Consider the following 17591-nt stretch of genomic DNA (forward strand, 5'->3'; position numbering starts at 1 on the left):
TGCTACATAAGAAAATTGCTAAAAAATTAAAAAGCTATGGCTATCAGACTATGGAGACACTAAAACAGGGATCAGCAACCTTCGGCTGTGGTGAAACTACAACTCCCAGCATGCAATCCTCCTTGGCTGTTCTCAGGACTCCCAGAGAAGTGAATGGAGCATGCTGGGAGTCGTAGTTTGACCACAGCTGGAGTGCCGGAGGTTGCTGATCCCTGCACTAAAACATATTTTTTTTGGTTTTAAAAATGCTATTATTGTGTAAAACTTAAATAAATAAGAAAAAGTATACATATTAGGTATTGCGACGTCCGCAATGATCTGCTTTATAAAAATGTCACATGACCTAACCCCTCAGGTGAATTCTATAAAAATAAATAAATAAAAACTGTACCAAAACAACAAATTTTTTTGTCACCTTTCCCCATCAAGTGTAATAATGAATGATCCGAAAATCATATGTACCCAAAAATGGTACCAATAATAACGTCAAAATAAAAAAAAATAAGGTGTTCAGAAAATGGATTCATAAAAACATTTTTTTTTTTCAAAAATGCTTTATGTAAAACTGAAACAAACAAATAAAGTAGAGATATTTTATATAATTGCATTCGTAACAACCTGCTCTATAAAAATAGCACATGATCTACCCTGTCAGATGAATGTTGTAAAAAATTAAAAATAAAAACGGTGTCAAAACAGCCATCTTTTGGTTATCTTGCCTAACAAAAAACGTAATATAGAGCAATCAAAAATCATATGTACCCCAAAATAGTACCAATAAAACTGGCACCTTATCCCCTAGTTTCCAAAATAAGGGCACTTTTATGGGAGTTTCTACTGTAAGGGTGCATCAGGGGGGCTTCAAATGGGACATGGCATCTAAAAACCTGTCCAGCAAAATCTGCCTTCCAAAAACCATATGGCGCTCCTTTTCTTCTGCACCCTGCCGTGTGCCCTTACATCAGTTTACGACCACATGTGGGTTGTTTCTGTAAGGGTCCATTCTCACATCCGCAAGTGTTTTGTGGTCCGCCGCAAAACACCGGACCGCACATGGACGGCACCCCAATAGAAATGCCTTTTCTTGTCCGTGTCTGCGGACAAGAATAGGACATGCTCAATTTTTTTTGCGGGGCTGCGGAACGGAAGTGCAGATGTGGACAGCACACTGTGTGCTGTCCACATCCGCACTTCTGTTCCGCGGCCCCATTGAAAATGAATGAGTCCGCACACAGTATTACTCATACAGCCAATGCATTCCAATACAGAAGCATTAGAATGCATTGTAAAGGATTAGACCACCAAAAGTTCAAGTCCCAAAGTGGGACAAAAAAAATGAAAAAAAGTTTCCCCCCCCAAAAATTTAGTTTCAAGTAATAATAAACAAAAACGTAATTTTCCCCAAATAAAGTTAAAAAAATATTGGTAAAACATAGGGGGGGGGGGGGGAAGTATACATATTTGGTAACTCCCCGTTCGTATCGACTGGCTCTATAAAAATATCACATGACCTAACCCCTCAGATGAACACCGTAAAAAATTAAAAATAAAAACTGTGCTAAATAAAAAAAAATTGTCACATTACATCACAAAAAGTGTAATGGCAAGCGTTCAAAAAGTCATATGCACCCCAAAATAGTGCCAATCAAACCGTCATCTCATCCCGCAAAAAATGAGACCCTACCTAAGATAATCGCCCAAAAACGGAAACAACTATGGCTCTCAGAATATGGAGACACTAAAACATGATTTTGTTTATTTTTTTAAATGATATTATCGTGTAAATCTTACATAAAAAAAAATAAAAAGTATACATATTAGGTATCGCCGCGTCCATATCGACCGGCTCTATAAAAATATCACATGACCTAACCCCTCAGATGAACACCGTCAAAAATGTTAAATAAAAAATGTGCTAAATAAACAATTTTTTGTCACCTAACATCACAAAAAGTGCAATAGCAACCGATCAAAAAGTCACACGCACCCCAAAATAGTGCCGATAAAACCGTCATCTTATTCCGCAAAAATCATACCATACCCAAGGTAATCGCCCAAAAACTGAAAAAATGATGGCTCTCAGACTCTAATCGAAACACTAAAACATATTTTTTTTTGCTTTAAAAAAGAATCATTGTGTAAAACTTACATAAATAAAAAATGTATACATATTAGGGTATACATATTAGGTATCCGCATCCGTGACAACCTGGTCTATAAAAATATCACATGATCTAACCTGTCAGATGAATGTTGTAAATAACAAAAAATAAAAACGGTGCCAAAACAGCTATTTCTTGTTATCTTGCCTCACAAAAAGTGTAATATAGAGCAACCAAAAATCATATGTACCCTAAACTAGTACCAACAATACTGCCACCCTATCCCGTAGATTCTAAAATGGCTCCACTGTTTTTGGAGTTTCTACTCTAGGGGTGCATCAGGGGGGTTTCAAATGGGACATGGTGTAAAAAAAACTAGTCCAGCAAAATCTGCCTTCCAAAAACCGTATGGCATTCCTTTCCTTCTGTGCCCTGCCGTGTGCCCGTACAGTAGTTTACGACCACATATGGGGTGTTTCTGTACACTACAGAATCAGGGCCATAAATATTGAGTTTGGTTTGGCTGTTAACCCTTGCTTTGTAACTGGAAAAAAATTATTAAAATGTTTAATTTAAAAGTGTTGTCTTTATTCCCAGCTAGAGGTCTGGCATATGCAGGAACGAACTGTGTTGCAGAGGGGAGCAGTATTCTTAAAAACAGCAAATATTCAGAAGAAGTGTATGGTGAGAGGAGATCTCCATCTGGGGTTGATTTTGTCCGTAGAAGTGTGATTGTTGAGGTGAGCTTCCTTGTCTCCTGTTAATCACTTTTAGGTATTATTTTTAAAAAAGGGAGAATTTAGAGACCGTAGCAAGAGCCTGAGACTTTATCAATTTTCTTTCCATTTTCCATCCTTTTCTTATTCAGTTCCGCAGCAAAGTTGGACCACAACAATCCATTTCATTTTGTCACATTGTCCCCCAAATATGCTTTAGGGCTCATGCATAGGACCGTTGGATGTTTTCCAGTCTGCAAATTGTAGATCTGCAAAACACGGATTCTGCATTTTGAGGAGCGGCACGTTCGGCCCCTAATAGAACAGTCCTATCCTTTACAGTATTGCAGATAATAATAAAACATGTCTGCATACGGGCTGCAAAAAAAAAATGAACGGACACGAAAAAAAAATACATTCATATGCATGAGCCCTTAAGAGTCTTCTGAATTTCATGACATCAGTATGGCATTTATTGTACCACACCTCATCCTGCCCCTCTCGGCAGAGACTAATGCAAATACAGTGCAGCCCCTCAGTTACTGCTGAGATGGGCCTGGTGGAGAGCAATTTTCTATTGAAGGATAACTATGGGTCTTCTTTATTCTTTGATAGTTCCAAAAGACAATGCGGGTCATAAATTAGGTGCATCCTCCACCAGTCCGTTCACCTAGACTGAAATCTACTCCAGTTCTTAGGTAGAGTAAATTTCAATCATCATTTACACCGGGAAACTGGTTTAAATGTTTGTGAATTTGCAGGTACTGACCCCCTAGTGGCAACGGTGGCGAAAAAACGCCACATGCCCCTAAATTTAGGACTTCAGGGTTCAAAAAGGCGCAAAATGGGCCCATGTGACTTTTTTAAACCAGTTTCTGGCATAGTGGGTTATAATAAATGACCCCCAATATTTTTTGTGGCATGTGGGCTAATAGGAGAGTGTATCAGTCTCCAATAATATGCTGCCTTTCAACAGGTACAAGATAAAGTTGAATGTTACACTTAGAAAACATGGATGCTATACCCCCACTTGACTTCTGCAGACACTCAGTAGTGATGGTGGCATGTACAGCCCCAGATTGTTAAAGCCAGTGATTGGTTGCTGCAGTGGCGTGGGTGTTCAAGACATCACTGCTGCAGAAATATCAACAAAGATCGGCAGGTCCACTGGAGCGCTGGCGCTGTTTAATTGGAGCATAGCAACTACTGCAGACTGTGGAAATGGGAGTGGGGAATGGGGTATTTTTTATCTCTCATGTGCAAACAGTGCTGTTGTGTGGGTGGAAGATATTTTAAGCATTTGTTAGAAATACTTGTTCAGATAGGTATTCCTGTCTTATAATTGACTTGAGAAATTAATGTATCTCCTGATTATCTGAGCAGAACATAAAAATATTATGGTCAGTGTATCTTTTGCATGAAATGTACTTAAAGTTTTCATATTTTGTATTTTTGTTCTGTTCATTTAATAAGAATCATATTTGTCTTCTGTTCCAGCCAGAGGGTTTAGCCCGAGAATACACATACAGTGTCTTCTTATGCCCAAATGGTAAGTAAAATATATAAAATTAAAAACAACGTAGCATAATATGTATAATGTTTAGCCATATTAGTGGACACCAAACTTAAAATGAATTTTTAAAACAAAAGTTCTCAGAGGTGATTAAATAAAACAATCCAGGCTAAATATTATGTTTGAAATACCCTTTAGAAATATGATTTGTGACTTTGTTTCAAAAAGTGATATATGGGGACCTGAAATAATGCATAGGTGAAGGACTGCGTTCCATACTTACAGGGATGCTTCACAATACCACCAGTAAAAATGCATCAAAGATAAGTGCAGGAAAATATGTTTCTTGCAATTAACATTAGTGTTGAGCGGCATGTCCCATATTCGAATTCGCGAAATTTCGCGAATATTCGAAAGAATATTCGTAAAATATTCGCGAATATTCGAATTCGTTATTATTTCGCATATGCGATAATTCGAATTTTCGCATCGCATAATACATATTATGAGATGCAAAATTCGCATGTGCGCTAATGAAATCGCCTTACGAAGATTCGCAGCTCAATTCAATCACTAATGTAAGAATGCAAAGCCCTTTGCCTCTGTTCTGGGACGTGCCGATATTCGCCTGTGCGCTAATAAAATCGCCTTACAAAGATTCGCGCCTCAATCACTTTCTAGGCAATGTGAGTAAGATCTGAGCTTTTGGACTTTTGGGAATCAATCGAGATACAGTGGGGGGTGATGACTGTAGTTGACAGAGTACAGATCAATGTAATCTGTAAGGTGGAAACTAAAATAAAAAATACGAATATTCGTAAATCGAATTTTACGAAGTTCGAAGTATTCGCGAATATGGTGCTATACTATATGAATGCACAGGCCTTTGCCTCTCTGTTCTGGGGACAAGTGTAGATATTCGCATGTGCGCTAATAAAATCGCCTTACGAAGATTCGCAACTCAATTCAATCACTAATGTATGATTCATACATTAGTGATTGAATTGAGTTGCGAATCTTCGTAAGGCGATTTTATTAGCGCACATGCGAATATCTACACTTGTCCCCAGAACAGAGAGGCAAAGGCCTGTGCATGTGCATTCATATAGTATAGCACCATATTCGCGAATACTTCGAACTTCGTAAAATTCGATTTACGAATATTCGTATTTTTTATTTTAGTTTCCACCTTACAGATTACATTGATCTGTACTCTGTCAACTACTGTCATCACCCCCCACTGTATCTCGATTGATTCACAAAAGTCCAAAAGCTCAGATCTTACTCACATTGCCTAGAAAGTGATTGAGGCGCGAATCTTCGTAAGGCGATTATATTAGCGCACAGGCGAATATCGGCACTTGTCCCAGAACAGAGGCAAAGGGCTTTGCATTCATACAGTATGAATGCAAAGCCCTTTGCCTCTGTTCTGGGACAAGTGCCGATATTCGCATGTGCGCTAATAAAATCGCCTTACGAAGATTCGCGCCTCAATCACTTTCTAGGCAATGTGAGTAAGCTCTGAGCTTTTGGACCTTTGGGAAACAATCAATTATATGTGTACTGTAATTTCGTGAAAAAAAAAAAAAAAAAAAGAATATTCGTTTTTACGAATATATAGCACTATATTCGAAATATTCGCGAAATCGCGATATTCGCGAAAAAAATTCGCTTTTCGAATATTCGCGCTCAACACTAATTAACATGTGATGTTTTGACTTTTGCCACACACCTCCATTTGCTAGCTGGCTAACACAAGGAGTATGGCTGGATTGTTTCCAGCACCAGCTTCTCCCTAGCACACTCTTTCTACCACTGAATTTAACCACGAGACTCTGCAAAGAAAATCTGTTTATCCCCTCTGAGAACATGCTTTCTAGCCTGAGGATTCTACAATTGTGATCCCTCTACTGACCTCTAACTCAGTTCAGTTCTTGCTGCATAACCAGGAGGTTTAAAAGGGTATTCCAAGATTTTTTTTATCGATGACCTATCCTCTGGATAGGTGATCGGTGGGTGTCCAACACCCAGGGCCCCCAACTATCATCCTTTTTGAGAAGGCAGTGGCGCAAGTGGCCTTCTTGCTTACCAAGCACAGCGCTGTACATTGTATAGAGGCTGTGTCTCATATTGCAGCTCAGCCCCATTCACTGAGCTGCTCCTAGGCCACGTGATCGATGAACGTGTAATCTCTGGCCTAGGAAAAGCAGAGAGAAGGCCACAGCGCTCACAGGATCACCACTGCCTTCTCAAACAACTGATTGGCGATGTTCCTGGGTGTCAGATCCCCACCGATTAGATACTGATGACCTATTCAGAAGATAGGTCATCAGTAAAAAATTAAAAATCTCTGAAAAAACCTTTAACACTTCGCTACCCTTACTTATAGTGTGGTTCCTGTTCCCTTGAAGTACAGAGCCAATTGACCTCCTGTCATTGGTGTCTGATTCCCAATGGTGATAGAACACTGTTAGCACACAGCAATGTACAGTACAGACCAAAAGTTTGGACACACCTTCTCATTCAAAGAGTTTTCTTTATTTTCATGACTATGAAAATTGTAGATTCACACTGAAGGCACCAAAACTATGAATTAACACATGTGGAATTATATACATAACAAAAAAGTGTGAAACAACTGAAAATATGTCATATTCTAGGTTCTTCAAAGTAGCCACCTTTTGCTTTGATTACTGCTTTGCACACTCTTGGCATTCTCTTGATGAGCTTCAAGAGGTAGTCACCTGAAATGGTCTTCCAACAGTCTTGAAGGAGTTCCCAGAGATGCTTAGCACTTGTTGGCCCTTTTGCCTTCACTCTGCGGTCCAACTCACCCCAAACCATCTCGATTGGGATCAGGTCCGGTGACTGTGGAGGCCAGGTCATGTGGCGCAGCACCCCATCACTCTCCTTCATGGTCAAATAGCCCTTACACAGCCTGGAGGTGTGTTTGGGGTCATCGTCCTGTTGAAAAATAAATGATGGTCCAACTAAATGCAAACCGGATAGAATAGCATGCCGCTGCAAGATGCTGTGGTAGCCATGCTGGTTCAGTATACCTTCAATTTTGAATAAATCCCCAACAGTGTCACCAGAAAAGCACCCCCACACCATCACACCTCCTCGTCCATGCTTCACGGTGGGAACCAGGCATGTAGAGTCCATCCGTTCACCTTTTCTGCGTCGCACAAAGACACGGTGGTTGGAACCAAAGATCTCAAATTTGGACTCATCAGACCAAAGCACAGATTTCCACTGGTCTAATGTCCATTCCTTGTGTTCTTTAGCCCAAACAAGTCTCTTCTGCTTGTTGCCTGTCCTTAGCAGTGGTTTCCTAGCAGATAGTCTACCATGAAGGCCTGATTCACACAGTCTCCTCTTAACAGTTGTTCTAGAGATGTGTCTGCTACTAGAACTCTGTGTGGCATTGACCTGGTCTCTAATCTGAGCTGCTGTTAACCTGCGATTTCTGAGGCTGGTGACTCGGATGAACGTATCCTCCGCAGCCAAGGTGACTCTTGGTCTTCTTTTCCTGGGGCGGTCCGCATGTGAGCGAATTTCTTTGTAGCGCTTGATGGTTTTTGTGACTGCACTTGGGGACACTTTCAAAGTTTTCCCAATTTTTCGGACTGACTGACCTTCATTTCTTAAAGTAATGATGGCCACTCGCTTTTCTTTACTTAGCTGCTTTTTTCTTGCCATAATACAAATTCTAACAGTCTATTCAGTAGGACTATCAGCTGTGTATCCACCTGACTTCTCCACAACGCAACTGATGGTCCCAACCCCATTTATAAGGCAAGAAATCCCACTTATTAAACCTGACCAGGCACACCTGTGAAGTGAAAACCATTTCAGGTGACTACCTCTTGAAGCTCATCACGAGAATGCCAAGAGTGTGCAAAGCAGTAATCAAAGCAAAAGGTGGCTACTTTGAAGAACCTAGAATATGACATATTTTCAGTTGTTTCACACTTTTTTGTTATGCATATAATTCCACACGTGTTAATTCATAGTTTTGATGCCTTCAGTGTGAATCTACAATTTTCATAGTCATGAAAATAAAGAAAACTCTTTGAATGAGAAGGTGTGTCCAAACTTTTGGTCTGTACTGTATATGCAGTAACACTTTACTATTTCCTCGCTGGCATCTTCCTGCTGGAAAGCCAGATAGCTTATACTGTACAAGCCATTATAATTGTTGTGAACTAATACAACAACCTAAGGTGAGAACTGATCCACTGTGCCTTTTTTAACATTTTTAGTACATAATCAATCATCCTTTTTGGTGCTCTGTTCTTTTATAAACAAGCCTCTTTATTATGTGTGGTGCAGTGGGCCTCATGTATCAACCTTGTCTCAAAGAAAGTGTCTCTAAGTGTCTTAAATTTCAAGTTTGCGCTAGGTTACTTTGGGTATGTTTTTTTTTTTCTTTTGGAATTTGTAAACTTCCCTGTAGGAGTGTCTGTGAATAAGATTATTAACAGAAGTATTCAATAGAAACTATTTAAAGTGGTTGGCTATCTCTTTGGTGGCAAATCCCTAGGATATGCCATCAAAGTCAGATAGGTGTAGGCACTGCTCAATTAAGTCTTTCTTTGTCTGGAAAAGCATTTAAAGTGTAACTGCCTTTTTATTTTTATTTGTGTAATGTATAGGGGCAGTGATGCTGACCATTTTGTAATATACTTTAATTACTGAAATCATACATTTCTACTAGAAAAATAGCTCTAAAGTGGCCCATTTTGAGCCTTAGTAATGCTCCTCTGTCTTCTGCTTATATAACACAGTCAATGTTGAGCAAGTCTCCACTGATGTGTAAACAGAAGACAGAGGAGTGTTGCTAAGGCTCAAAATGGGCCACTTTAGAGCTGTTTTTCTAGTAGAAATATATGATTTCAGTAATTAAAGTATATTACAAAAATGGTCAGCATCACTGCCCCTATACATTACACAAATAAAAATAAATGGCAGTTACACGCGTCGCTAACATTTCTTCTACTGCATGTTGCTTGTCATCTTTTATATACTTTGTGAATTTATGCAGTGTCTTTTCTGGCCTAGAGAAAATTCAGATTTCTACTCCCAACAAGTTTGAATATCAATATGTACAGAAGCCACAGCGAATGACCCACTTTGAATTGACTGTGAAAGCCCACAATAATGCCCATGTGGCGCTCTCATCAGGACCCCATGACATGGCTGAAATGATAGAGATTGTTATTGGTGGTCAACAGAACTCTAGAACCTGGATAACAACCAGCAAGATGGGAGAACCTGTATCCAGCGCAAACACTCCTGCGATCATATCTTGGGATGAGTTTCGAGCATTCTGGATTAGCTGGAAAAATGGTGTAATCCAGGTAAACAATTTTATATATATTTAGGGGGGGACATTTATGAAACCTGGTGTGCCAGTATTTTTCTATCTAAATTTTAAAAGTAATGTTGCATGCGGTAACTTGCACAAAATTTTGCAACATTTTGACCTCAGCACCTTGTGGGACCACTTTCGGTTTTGGAGTACAAAAGGAGTTGTGTTTTCTGCTTACAACACTTTTAAGGCAGATTTCTGATTTGTGACTTTTGAAAAAGTCCCCCAAAAAGTTGTACAGTGAGAGTGGGGTGGGGGTGAGAAAAACTGTCATAGTATTTCTAGACAAGAGTGTTAAGTTTAATGACGCATTAAATTTGTTAAACACCACGCGGTGTTTGATAAATTTGCTGAAAGTACTCCAAACAAAACTCAAACAAAACTGACTTCATGTAATCCCCCTCCTTTAGTGTATGATTATGTGCTCAGAAATTGAAAAGGTATCTTTTAACAAATGTGTTTGTATTGTGGCATCATCATTATTGATCTGTTTCTCTACTTGGCTGTCTTCAACAATTGTAATTACTATGTTTATTTCATTGACCTAATTTAAATACATGTTAAAATAGTAGACAAGTTTTCTGGGTGAAGACCACCCACCTCCCTTTCTTCTCTGTCTCCACCTTCCTCAGGTAGGACACGGCACAAAAGGCTCCAATGACTCTGCTATCGTGGAGTGGGAAGCTGGCAAGCAGCCGGACGTGAAGTTCATCGGCTTTTCAACTGGCTGGGGTTCCATGGGGGAATTTAAAATCTGGAGGAAGGAAGAGACAGACGAGAACCACAATGAGGCCTTTACACTGGGCATCCCACACAATGTCATTCCAGGGTCCGAGAGAGCCACAGCTTCTATCATAGGTCAATATAATTATTTTAATTGATTGTGTTTGAACCAAACATCAATTACCTTTGCATGGTATATTATTAGATGGGTTGGAAAATTGTAGTGTACCATTTATGATTGTTACTTCACATACTAAATTATACATACTATATGTAATAGTTTTTTTCAAATCTAGTTAACTACATGTTTAGAAAATATGGTTCATCCTAAATGTTTTGGGGAAAAAGTGCAAGTAATTAAGTCAAGGAAATACCAGTCTTACATTCATTGTAAGCTATGGATATTTTTGTTAATCAGTACTTAGGCAGATACATAAAATCATTGTGGTTGAACTATGGTTTTTCTTTAGAGCAACTTCTGTTTCCAGAGAAGTAAGCCTAAAATTATAGGGGGGTGCTGATAAGTAGAAAATTATTTTTAAGGTTGTCGGACTTTCTAAGCCTATGTACAGTTATGTACTTGGTACAATTTATCTATCTTGGTCAACCAGCACAACATCCAAAAATTGTACTGACATGGAACATACAGTGGAGTTTTGTACAGCAAAGCAGGGATATTTATAGCCTATATTGTGCCTAAAGTGAAAATTGAAATTAGGAAATTTCTGCCAATAGACTGTATATATGGAATAATGTTGCCCCTTTGCCGTTATATGCCATTACTGATATGCGCTTCCTGAAGTGAAGTCCTCATCCAGCCTCATGGCTGTGCACCATTGAGACATTGATGTTGTGACATGGTGTTTAGTGAGGAAGACATTGAGTGTTTTCACACATTTAGACATGTTCTTGACATTGATTTTCCTGTACAGATCTTAACAGCTCAGGGCTAATAGAGACAATCTTATATTGTTATTTATAATTCTAAAGGTCTGAAAATCAATTTTTTTTGGTTCTTAATTATGCCTGAATTTAACCCTAGGAGATGTAATGGGTCCCACCGTAAGTAACTTGGATAACCTCCTTCGACTTCCATTTGGATGCGGGGAACAAAATATGATACACTTTGCCCCGAATGTATTTGTTCTAAAATATCTTCAGAAAACCAAGCAATTGTGTCCCGAAGTGGAGAATGAAGCTATGGACTACCTTTTGCAAGGTAATCTTATGAACTTTGGGGGACATTTATCAACCCCTGTGCACCAGAAAACTGGCATCAAAAACTCATAAAATTTGGAGCATGACCTGCTTGCGCTAAATTGTGTGACTTTTTGAGTGTTTAGAGCCCTACATGCAACTTTTCTAAAAGGTGAGCAGGGTGGACAGTGCCTAGTCAGCATAGGAAAACCAACACATTCATGATGATCTATGCCAGGAAACAGGTATAGATTATATGTGAAATCTATACCAACCCTCTTGGATCTGCACAGATGCGCAAAAATTATCGAGCGAGTTGCACCCCTTAATAATTGTGATGCATCTGATGCCAGCGGGAGATAGATTAAGACTAGCATTTACCCATATTTTCCAGACTTTTTTTTTAGCAAGAAAGAATCCTATATTTCACAGTCAGGGTCATCCAGCAGTGCCAGATCTGCCTGACTGCTTCCTTAATGGCTTGCGCTCCCTCTGTAGATGAATAGACTACTGTGCTACATGTATTAATTAATTGTCCTCCTAATGCCCTGCTCACATACACCTGAGCTGCAGCATTCATCAATGTGCCTGCCTACCTGGCTGAGAGTTCTAGCCCAGGGGGTGGCAATGCTCAATGGTCTCTGTGTGGGTTATGGTATCTTGAAGTCCAGGCAGGCTTGGGGCCACAGTCCTCAGAAGACACTTAGATCATGATCACAGAGCTGCGCCGGCCTGTGGCAAGCTCCAGAAGAAAGGTGCTTTGGATTGTAGTGTTGGTCTTTTCAAGCAATTGGTGGCATCACCAATAACTCAATCAGCCTCACTTCTGGAGCTTGCCACAGGCCAGTTATGTGAGCAATTATCACATTTAAATTCTAAATACACAAAGTAATCAATAATAGCCATTTTATTTATTGTTGATGAACCCCGGAAGCTGGCTCACTGTACAACCGTATTGCTAGTACACCTGAAACCAGTTTATACTTATGATTACTAGCAGGGCTGCACTGGGATGAAAAAGCAGCCCTGGCACACAAACCCCACCAGTGCATATGCAATATCAACCTAACCTCACCTCCACCTTTCCTGCTCATATCAGTAAAAATTAGCGGCACGTAACACATAGGCCGGAAATTTTATTTACTTGCTCATGTCTCTCACTGCTCAGATCGGATCATATAATAAAATTTGAGACCCAGATCAGACCAAATAAAAAAAATGGACGCCTCTATTACACTACACTACAGACTGTGTAGAGACTGTAGGCTATAGTACACATTCACACACCATTACACTACATAAACACTAGATACACACTACTTACAGCACACCATTAAACAAGCACCCCACCATGTGTTATGTGCCTCCAATGAACCACCACATCACTAACAATAAAGACTGTTCCCCATACCCCCTCTTTCTCCTACAGACTGCTTCCTTTTGATCACCTATTTCTCATACAGACTGCTCCCCATGCCGCCTCTTTCTCATACAGACTGCTCCCCATGCCACCTCTTTCTCGTACAGACTGCTCCCCATGCCACCTCTTTCTCGTACAGACTGCTCCCCATGCCGCCTCTTTCTCATACAGACTGTTCCTCATGCCGCCTCTTTCTCACACAGACTGCTCCTCATGCCGCCTCTTTCTCACACAGACTGCTCCTCATGCCGCCTCTTTTTCACACTGACTGCTCCCCCCCCAAAGAACCCTTTTTCTCACACAGACTGCAACTTATGCCTCCTCTTTCTAATACAGACTACTTATAATACCTTCTTTTTCTCCTCATTCCCTTCTTTTTCTCACACAGACTGCTCCTCATGCCCTTATTTTTCTCACACAGACTGCTCCTTGTGCCCTTCTTTTTCTCACACAGACTGCTCCTTGTGCCCTTCTTTTTCTCACACAGACTGCTCCTCGTGCCCTTCTTTTTCTCACCCAGACTGCTCCTCGTGCCCTTCTTTTTCTCACCGAGACTGCTCCTCGTGCCCTTCTTTTTCTCACCCAGACTGCTCCTCGTGCCCTTCTTTTTCTCACCCAGACTGCTCCCCGTGCCCTTCTTTTTCTCACCCAGACTGCTCCTCGTGCCCTTCTTTTTCTCACCCAGACTGCTCCCCGTGCCCTTCTTTTTCTCACCCAGACTGCTCCCCGTGCCCTTCTTTTTGTCACCCAGACTTCTCCTCGTGCCCTTCTTTTTCTCACCCAGACTGCTCCTCGTGCCCTTCTTTTTCTCACCCAGACTGCTCCCCGTGCCCTTCTTTTTCTCACCCAGACTGCTCCCCGTGCCCTTCTTTTTCTCACACAGACTTCTCCCCTGTGCCTTACTCTCTCATACAGTCTGCTTCCCAAGCTTCCTTTTTTTCCCTCACACAGGCAGCTCTCCATTACAATCCATCTCAAATGAACTGCTCCCTATGGCCTTCCTTTTCACATAGACTATTCTCCATACATCGCCTTCACAGGATTTTTCACATGTCCCTCCGATAAATTGCTCCAAATGTCCTACCTTTTCACATACTTCTTACCATGCCCCCTCTCAAACAAACTTTTCTCCATGCCCCTCTCTTACAGGTATTGCTCTCTATGCTCCCCTTGCACCTCTCCTACAGACTGCTTTCCATTTACCTCCTGCCTCACATACTGCTCCTGATGGTTCCCCCTGTCCCTTTCTCACATACTGCTTCCCCTTTTTTTTCCCACACTTCTCCCTATGGTGACCCGCCTCTCTTGCACTGGATGTTTCCTCTAATTCTGGTGACCTCCTTCAGAAGTCTGTGGCTGCCTCTCTCTGGTCTTAATCTGGTATGTGTCTTCCTCCTCTGTGGTGCTGCTACAAGACACCTGCCATGTGACTATAATGCTACCATAGGACTTGCAATCATTTTTGTTGTGTTTTGCACCGATTTATACAAAATCATGGCAGAACTCAATTTACACAGCCCTTGTTATGAAACCCCTTTATATAATTTATTTAATTTGTAGAACATTGTAAAAATATGTACTTCTCGTCTTTTCACAGGTTATCAACGCCAGCTAACTTACAAGAGACAAGATGGCTCATACAGCGCATTTGGAGAGCGAGACTCTTCTGGAAGCATGTGGTAAGAAAGAAAGAAGTCAGCAGAGTCAATCTCCACTCACAACCACTTGGTTTGCATGTTCATTATACTGACTTTTTTTCCAGGCTCACAGCTTTTGTGTTAAAATCATTTGCACAATCCCGTGGCTTCATCTTTATTGATCCATTAGAGCTTTCAGCAGCAAAAGATTGGATTATCCAGCACCAAAAGAAAGATGGCTCTTTTCCAGCCATGGGGCGAATTCTAAACAAGGATATTCAGGTAAGAAGATATTGTAGGAAAACAGTTTGCGTAATTACGAGTAGAAAAAGCAAAATAAAATCATTTTTATAGGACAAAGAAACCAACTGTCCTGTTCTGTCTGAACAAAATGATTGATAAAATAATTAGGTTTCATGGGAAAAGCCTGAATTAGAGGTTCCGTTAAGTGTGTTATTTCAGTTTATTGAAAACTAATGTCTTCTATTGTACCCTTTCCAGTGGTTTCTGGCGCATAGACTATGTTCTCCTTAATCTTTCCTGAAAGCTAATTAAGCTCTTTTCAGTATAAACCAGTATATTATAAATATCCATGGATAGTTTAAAGGTCCAATCCAGTGTAGGTATCAACTATTACTTCTCTTTTTTTGCACAGGGTGGGAATCATGGGAGGATTGCTCTAACGGCATATGTTGCAGCCGCTCTACTGGAAACTGGCGTCATATCTGAGGTAAGGGCCAAAGCAGATATTTTGAAAGGGCAAAAAATATACAAATTCCTTCCAAGTATGTGAAGAATAGAGGAAAATGGACATAAACCAAAATTTCAATAATATTCTGTCACATTACAGAATCATAGTCATTTCATTTTTTTTATTCAACGCCAAATAGTCTTTTTACTTGGTTTCTCAGGAAGAAAGAGTTTCTGTTTCAAAAGCCAAAATATATTTGGAAACCCACTTGTATGCAGCAAATGACCCTTATACCACAGCCTTGACTACGTATGCCTTGACACTGCTGCGTAGCGCTTACGCTCCTGCAGCTCTTCGGAGACTCAACAGCATGGCTATAACAAAAGGTATCTGCTCCTCACTTGCCTGGAAAACACTTGACATCTTTTAACAGTTATTATTTAGTATGTAATACAGTTAATCATTCTGTCTCTCTCCATTTAAGATGGTTTCACTCATTGGAGTTTGACTGGCTCATCGGCAACAGAAGAGGACACCTTCATGGGTTTTAGCGATGGGCTGTCACAGTCAGGTAACACATACATATGTCAAATTTGGAAACTTGCAGCATTGAAACAACAAAAATCACACATCTTCCTATTTTCTTGATGAATTGATAGATACAAAGGTGTTACCATTTGAAATTCATTTGATCATCTCCTCTTTAACTTGTACTTGTGTGTTTGCTGGCACTACAAAGCACCACGTTTAATTGTGTCCTCTTCTTTACCCTCTTTATTAATATAGTAAAATCTACTCTAATCTACCTTTATATCTGTCACTGTGCACAGTAAGTAACCAAAGCGCTAATTGATCAATGGCAGCATTCCTCAAGCTAAAAGTAGGTTTGAACTGATGCCTAAACAATTATATCTAGCATGTCAGCTCTATGACTGTCATACATTTAGAATTTTTTTATGTACAGTAGTTGAATCTTTTTTATCAGCTAGTTATTTTTTATAAAAATTAACAGTTAGGCTGTTCAAGTCTCTTCTGAGCCTTCAGCTAGGCATACTGATATATATTGTGTACCTCCGATAGAAGGCTTCAACATCAGCCATCGTATAGTCATACAATGTCATATGTTGCCCCAATGTTAAAATACAATAAAAAAGAACTGCGCGGCAGACATTTTTTGTGTTGACCCACTGTATAGGAAAGACCAGTCTACAATATACAGTTCAACAATAGTTACGTTAAAGCATACCTGACCAATGGAGGCTATAAAGGATACTCTATTGGGATTCTCAGTCAAACGGCAGCCAATGGATACATCCAGTGTATGCATCAGACCTTTCTAGCAAATACACTGCATGATGTTTAAAAAAATACAGATGTGAGTCCAGCCTCCAAATCCCAGTCACCTGATGGTCCTTTTCTCTTTTTCACTCATTCAGTGATCTCTGCAGAAGTAGAAATGACAGCTTATGCTTTGCTCACCTATACCCTTCTTGGAGACGTTGCATCTGCTCTTCCAGTAGTGAAATGGCTTTCCCAGCAACGAAATGCCCTGGGGGGCTTTTCATCAACACAGGTTAGAAATTAAATTTCAGTGTGTGCTTCAATGCATTATTTTGAAGATAACATTATAATATATATTTATGCCCACTGGAACATAAGCACTAATAGAATGAAATTCAGTGATTTATGCTATATTCTGAACCTACCAACAAACCTTCCTTGTCAACCTGGGTATAAGGAAGACGCTCTTTGGCCTTTCATAGAAAAGATTCTGTAAAGCATTTGTCCTTAAAAGGGTTTTCTGAGATGTTAATACTGATGACCTATTCTCACGATAGGTCATCAGTATCTGATCAGTGATGGTCCGACACCTGGGACCCCCAGCGATCAGCTGTCTTGAGAAGGGAGTGGCGCTCCTGTAAGTGTTAGTCTTCTCACAGCTCACCAAGCACAGCACCGTACATAGTAAAGTGGCTGTGCTTGGTATCGCAGCTCAACCGCATTTACTTGAATGGCCACATAAACAATGAACGTGACGTGACATCACTGGCCTAGAAAAAGCTCACAGGAGCTCCGGTGCCTTCTCAAACAGCTGATAGGCAGGGGTCCAGGGTGTCGGACTCGCCTATCCTGAGGTTCGGTCATCAGTATTAAAATCTCAGAAAAAAACCTTTAAATCTTTGTAGTAAAAGTAGTCATTTTTATGTTACATCCATAT

The 17591-nt window shown here is 40.2% G+C and overlaps 1 protein-coding gene across 1 annotated transcript in view; it reads left to right on the forward strand.

The window, feature by feature from the left end:
• The window catches only part of CPAMD8 (C3 and PZP like alpha-2-macroglobulin domain containing 8), a 147080-nt gene that overhangs the window by 69692 nt on the left and 59797 nt on the right, over positions 1-17591 (forward strand). Inside the window, exons 22-32 of the mRNA XM_044270309.1 lie at positions 2700-2842; positions 4316-4367; positions 9396-9694; positions 10338-10563; positions 11471-11647; positions 14643-14724; positions 14808-14964; positions 15338-15412; positions 15594-15759; positions 15858-15944; positions 16810-16946. Of these exons, the coding sequence (XP_044126244.1) occupies positions 2700-2842; positions 4316-4367; positions 9396-9694; positions 10338-10563; positions 11471-11647; positions 14643-14724; positions 14808-14964; positions 15338-15412; positions 15594-15759; positions 15858-15944; positions 16810-16946 (1601 nt within the window). The remainder of the gene's footprint in view (positions 1-2699; positions 2843-4315; positions 4368-9395; positions 9695-10337; positions 10564-11470; positions 11648-14642; positions 14725-14807; positions 14965-15337; positions 15413-15593; positions 15760-15857; positions 15945-16809; positions 16947-17591) is intronic.

This window comes from Bufo gargarizans, chromosome 1 (assembly GCF_014858855.1).
Source record: "Bufo gargarizans isolate SCDJY-AF-19 chromosome 1, ASM1485885v1, whole genome shotgun sequence".
Classification (NCBI taxonomy): Eukaryota; Metazoa; Chordata; class Amphibia; order Anura; family Bufonidae; genus Bufo; species Bufo gargarizans.